This window comes from Triticum aestivum, chromosome 6D (genome assembly GCF_018294505.1).
Source record: "Triticum aestivum cultivar Chinese Spring chromosome 6D, IWGSC CS RefSeq v2.1, whole genome shotgun sequence".
Lineage (NCBI taxonomy): Eukaryota > Viridiplantae > Streptophyta > Magnoliopsida > Poales > Poaceae > Triticum > Triticum aestivum.
The window spans coordinates 104,634,985-104,640,984 of record NC_057811.1 but is presented as its reverse complement, the minus strand read 5'-3'; the positions used below and the strand labels follow the sequence as shown (position 1 = coordinate 104,640,984).

The 6,000-nt window shown below is 47.7% G+C and overlaps 1 protein-coding gene across 1 annotated transcript; it reads left to right on the top strand.

Moving 5' to 3' along the window:
* The first annotated feature begins 244 nt into the window (after nucleotides 1-244).
* LOC123143874 (receptor-like protein 2) lies at nucleotides 245-2,344 on the top strand. Its single transcript, XM_044562872.1, has one exon. The coding sequence runs from the start codon at nucleotides 245-247 to the stop codon at nucleotides 2,342-2,344; it is 2,100 nt and encodes a 699-aa protein (XP_044418807.1).
* Nucleotides 2,345-6,000: the final 3,656 nt, after the last annotated feature.

Genomic DNA, 6,000 nt, shown 5'->3' with positions numbered 1-6,000 from the left:
TCCTAAAGTGGAGTACGAGTGCAGTTGCAATCTTCAAAGTCTGCTGTCATGCTTCTGTGCGTCACAAACAGAATAATTTGTAAGCAAGATGCATCCGATTAGCTGCTTCAGAAACTGTCAAACAACAAATTTCAGAATGGACAGTTCCGTTCGCACGCTCTTTCTTCATTAGACCATTGCCAGTTTCACCACAATACCGTGCAGCCATTATATTTCATACAACAAGCACGCCAAGAATTTTACCATGCCTTCGTTTAGCTTGGCTCTGGTGCTGCTGGTCTATTTGGTCTCTCCCACCAGCTCCTGCACCGAGCAGGAGAAGAGCTCCCTTCTCCAGCTCCTTGCCGGGCTCTCGCGGGACGGCGGCCTCACGGCATCGTGGCGGCACCACACCGACTGCTGCACATGGGAAGGGATCACCTGCAACCAAGATAGGAAGGTCACTGATGTTTTGCTGGCTTCTCGAGGCCTTGAGGGGCCCATCTCGCCATCCCTTGGCAACCTCACCGGGCTTTTGCGCCTCAACCTGTCCCGGAACTCACTATCTGGTGGCTTGCCACTGGAATTAGTGTCATCCAGCAGCATCCTTGTTCTTGACGTCAGCTTCAACCGCCTGACAGGAGGCCTGGGTGAGCTGACATCTTCAATCCCTGCGCGGCCTCTGCAGGTACTCAACATCTCAAGCAACTTGTTTACAGGCAGGTTTCCATCCACAACATGGGAGGCGATGAAGAGCCTGGTCGTTCTTAATGCCAGCAGCAACAGATTTACTGGTCAGATGCCAACTACGCCATGTGTTAGCACGCCATCTTTTGCTGTGCTTGAGCTCAGTTTCAACCAACTCAGTGGAAACATCCCTCCAGGGCTCAGTAATTGCTCGGCGCTGAAATTGCTTGGTGCTGGCTACAACAACCTCAGTGGTACACTTCCAGATGAACTCTTCAAGGGAACCTCGTTAGAGCACCTCTCGTTGCCTAACAATAGGTTAGAAGGAGCTCTTGATGGCATCAGCAAGCTCACAAATCTGGTCACCCTTGATCTTGGGGGGAATGAGCTCAGCGGCAATATTCCAGAGTCTATAGGTGATCTGAAGAGATTGGAGGAGCTGCATTTGGAACACAACAACATGTCAGGGGAGCTGCCAGCAGCTCTAAGCAACTGCACAAATCTTGTAACAATTGACCTCAAGGCAAACCAATTTAGTGGAGAACTTACCAAGGTCAACTTCGTAAGTTTGTCCAATCTAAAAAAACTAGATCTTCTTTCCAATAACTTCACCGGCACAGTTCCAGAAAGCATATACTCCTGCAGCAAGCTGACTGCACTACGGCTATCTTACAATCCTTTCCATGGTCAATTGTCAGAAGAAATAGGCAACCTGAAGTCCCTGTTATTCCTATCACTTGCTAATATCTCTCTTACAAATATCACAAGAACACTTCAGATCCTTAGCAGTTCCAGGAGCCTCACCACCCTTTATCTTGGGTTCAACTTCCTGCATGAGACCATGCCAGAGGATGTCAGCACAGATGGTTTCAAGAATCTCCAGGTTCTTTATATAAATCATTGTTCATTGTCTGGAAAAATACCTGATTGGTTATCGAAGCTACCGAATTTAGGGATGCTATTTTTGCAAGGCAATAAACTAACTGGACCCATACCTGAATGGATCAGCAGCCTAAATTTTCTCTTCTCTCTAGATATATCAAACAACAGCCTTACAGGGGAAATTCCAAGTGCCTTAATTGAGATGCCAATGCTAGAATCAGATAATACTGCACCAAAGGTATTCTTTGAGCTGCCTGTTTGGAACAAGAACCAATTTCTGCAATACCTCACGCCCAGTGCTTTTCCTAAAGAGCTTAATCTAGCCATGAATAATTTCACTGGTATGATTCCGGCGGCGATCGGTAGGTTACAAGGACTATTTTCACTTAACTTGAGCTCCAACAGATTATCTGGAGAGATACCAGAACAGATCTGCAATCTCACAAACCTGCAGATGCTCGACTTGTCTGGTAATCATCTCACTGGTAAGATTCCAGCTGCATTGAGCAATCTGCATTTCCTTTCCAGATTCAACATTTCTAATAATGACCTGGAAGGCACTATTCCAAACGTGGGCCAGTTTAGCACGTTTCCGGATTCTAGCTTTGGTGGAAACCAAAAACTCTGTGGCCCTATGGTTGCAAACCATTGTGGTTCGGCAGAAGCAAGTTCAGTTTCCATTGACCACATAAAACAGATTGGTAGTGAGGCCATCATCTTTATGACCGCCTTCGGTGTTTTCTTTGTAGTAGGAGTCCTATATGATCAGAAAGTCTTATCTAGACATTTTGGCTAAAACCATGTAACCGTTATCACGGCTCACAAATGGTTAATACTTGTAAATATTGAGTTCAGAAAATAAGAAAATTTGACTCTGCAGTCCAGGAAAGAGAATCTACAGGGAAAGCACACAAGAGGTGCTCCAATTATATCTTATCACAAAATGTCATTTTTCGTCTCCTTTGTAGCCTCTCCTGCCTGAAGCTGATTTGGTAAAGAACATTTCTTTCCATTCTCTCCTAGCTAAAGCTGATTTGGTGATAACCAAAAATAAATCTTGATTTTCAGAAGTACTCTAACACTTATATTAGAGTCAGATGTTTAAATTGCCATGTGTAAAGAGCTAACCAGAAACCTTGCCAATCAGACCAACTTTGTGTCCCTGTTGTTGTCAAGTACACCCCTGGTGCAGGCTGACTTCATTTCTTCCTACATAAGTAGGGTGTATCGCCCAAAAGCATCCTCCTGAACTGCTAAAGTAAATAAGTTAGATATAGACACCATGGAACCACTAATTTCAGAACAATCATATACTGTTTCATGTCAGAATTATTTTTACTGATTCTCCCACTGTAAGGGCATATTTATCCCTAAAGTGTTTTGGTGACTGATGACAATGCTTTTGCGGACTAATCGTGTGCTTTGAGCTTCTCAGACGTTTTATCGCTAGGCACAAGACGGTTTGGTGCCCCTCGAAGACTATTGAAGACGGCGTTTTTCTACGTTTCTTTCCGGTGGATTTGAGTCGTAGGAAAGCCGTACTATTAAGAGGGGGTCCGCTTCGGAAAGGTTCGGGTGGAATCATCACGTACACGTTCTCATCCTTTGCACCGCCTTTCCTCTGGCACTTTAGAGCATCCTCCGTTTTATCCTCTATGCATTCTGTCTTGGTTGCTGATACTGGGCTTGCGGTAGTACTGCTCCTGGAAGCGGTAGTACCGGACCTCGGTGCAGTAGTACCGCAGGTGCCCACGGTAGTACCGCTCCTCAGGAGCTGTAGTACCGTGGCCCCCAGGCCAAGTGCCGCTGCGCTGCGGTAGTAGGGGCGGATGTAATTTTTTACATCCACGCCCTCCACGGTAGTACCGCGAGCCCCCTGGCCAAGTGCCGCTGCGCTGCGGTAGTAGGGGCGGATGTAATTTTTTACATCCGCGCCCTCCGCGGTAGTACCGCACCCTGTGCGCGGTAGTACCGCGCGCCCTGGCCTGGCTCAGCCACCACGCGGTAGTACCGCTCCTCCAGCTGTACTACCGTGTCGGATTTTTGCATCGTCTCCAACTCAGCGGAAGTTGCTACGGATGTAATTTTTTATGTCCGTGCCTCCTCGTTCTCTGGACCTTCCCTGCCTTGCGGTCGTACCGCAAGGTGATGCGGTAGTACCGCTTGTGCGGTTCTACCGCTCTCCGCTTCAGTGCGGTTGGGCTGGCCAGGTCTGTGCTGTTCGAGCGGTAGTACCGTATGGCCCCGCGGTAGTACCGCTTGTGCCGGTGGTAGTACCGCTGCTCCGGCGCGGTAGTACCGTGCTGCGCAGAATGGATTGGTGGATAACGGTTGGATTTGTCTCTCCACTATATAAGGGGTGTCTTCTTCCCCGAGTTGCTTACCTCTTAAAACCCTAAGCTCCATTGTTGCTCCAAGCTCCATTTTCGCCCGATCTCACTCCCTAGCCAATCAAACTTGTTGATTTGCTCGGGAGTGGTTGAGAAGGCCCCGATCTACACTTCCATCAAGAGAAATTTGATTCCCCCCACTAATCCCTTGCGGATCTTGTTACTCTTGGGTGTTTGAGCACCCTAGACGGTTGAGGTCACCGCGGAGCCATAGTCCATTGTGGTGAAGCTTCGTGGTGTCGTTGGGAGCCTCCAATTAAGTTGTGGAGATTGCCCCAACCTTGTTTGTAAAGGTTCGGTCGCCGCCTCCAAGGGCACCAATAGTGGAATCACGGCATCTCGCATTATGTGAGGGCGTGAGGAGAACACGGTGTCCCTAGTGGCTTCTTGGGGAGCATTGTGCCTCCACACCGCTCCAACGGAGACGTATTTCCCCTCAAAGGGAAGGAACTTCGGTAACACATCCTCGTCTTCACCGGCTCCGCTCTTGGTTATCTCGTGCCTTTACTTGTGCAAGCTTATTTGTGCTATATCTCTTGCTTGCTTGTGTGCTTATTGTTGTTGCATCATATAGGTTGCTCACCTAGTTGCATATCTAGACAACCTACTTTGATGCAAAGTTTAAATTGGTAAAGAAAAGCTAAAAATTGTTAGTTGCCTATTCACCCCCCCCTCTAGTCAACTATATCGATCCTTTCAATTGGTATCAGAGCCTCGTCTCTTTATTAAGGACTTTACCGTCCGAAGAGTATGGTTGACGTCGTAGAAGGTGTGGAGGAGCACTCCGGTGCGAATCCGGTCTCTTCTACGGGAGATGGGGAACTGCGGTCTCTCGTGAGGAATTCAATGTGGCGTTGGACACATTGAAAACCTCCATGACGACCGAGGTCGAAAGCATATTTAATAAATTAAAAGGGCTTAAACTTTCCACCGCACCGTTGAAAGTGGGTGATCCCGCCAACAAGGTGACGGATGCTAACTCCGACAAGGGGGAAGCTACTAGTGAGAAAGCCCCTTCTTCTAGTGGTAAAAATGGCACCGACATCTTTGCCCATGTGGAACCTCCACTTGTCTATGGTGGACCGCTTCCTTCCACTCATTTGAATCATGCCGGCCCGGCCCCTAAGATTGAGAAGAATGTAGAATTTGATTCTTGGGTCTATCGTTTTAAGCGTCATTTAAATCATGTGAACACTAACCTTTGGAGAATCATTGAAGAAGGTTTCTATCCGCATGATCGAAGTAACCTCTCTCCTAGAGAAGCCGTGGACAATCAATTCAATGAGAATGCTCTCTTCATCATCCAAGAAGCAATCCCACCCGAAGATTTTCCTCATCTCCGGCCCTACTCCATGGCCAAAGATGCTTGGCACCAAGTGGTTTCCCTCTATCGGGGAAGCGCAAGCATTCAACGCTCCAACTATGAAGTGGTGCAAGATGAGGCCGAGGAGTTTGCAATGAAAGAAGATGAAGAACCTCGTGAGCTTTATCGGAGGGTAACCAAACTCGCGGTCTCTCTCCGAGATCATGGAAGTAAGGATACAGATGACAATTGGATCAAGCGCAAATTCCTCAAAGCAATGATGCCCTACCACAAAGCCATGTCCTCCGTCATTCGTCAAAGGCCGGACATCCACACCTTGTCCTCAAGTGAAGTGTTGGATGAGTTCGTTGCTATGAGCATCTTGGACAAGACCGCCGACAATGCGGTACTTCGCTCTTAAAGAGTTAAGAAGCCCAACCTTGCTCTAAAGGCCAAGGTTAGTATGGAGGAAGAAGATGAGGAGGAAGAATAGGAGAACAACCTCGAAGATACAAAGTATGCCTATCATGAACACATGGCGCTTGCTTCAAGGCAATTTTGGAGCAAGAAGAACTCAAGGCCCAACTTCAACAAGAACAATTCAAGTGGCGCAAAGGGCAAGCAACGAGTGAGGACTTGCTTCAATTGTGGCAATGTGAGCCACTTTGTTGCGGAGTGCCCTTATGAGAAGAGGGAAGACAATGGTGGCAAGCTCATCCGAAAGGACAAGGCCAAGTCGTTCCCCAACAAGAGCAACTT

Excerpts from the sequence above, each read along its gene's own strand:
- LOC123143874 (XM_044562872.1), top strand. The coding sequence starts at position 245 with ATGCCTTCGTTTAGCTTGGCTCTGGTGCTGCTGGTCTATTTGGTCTCT.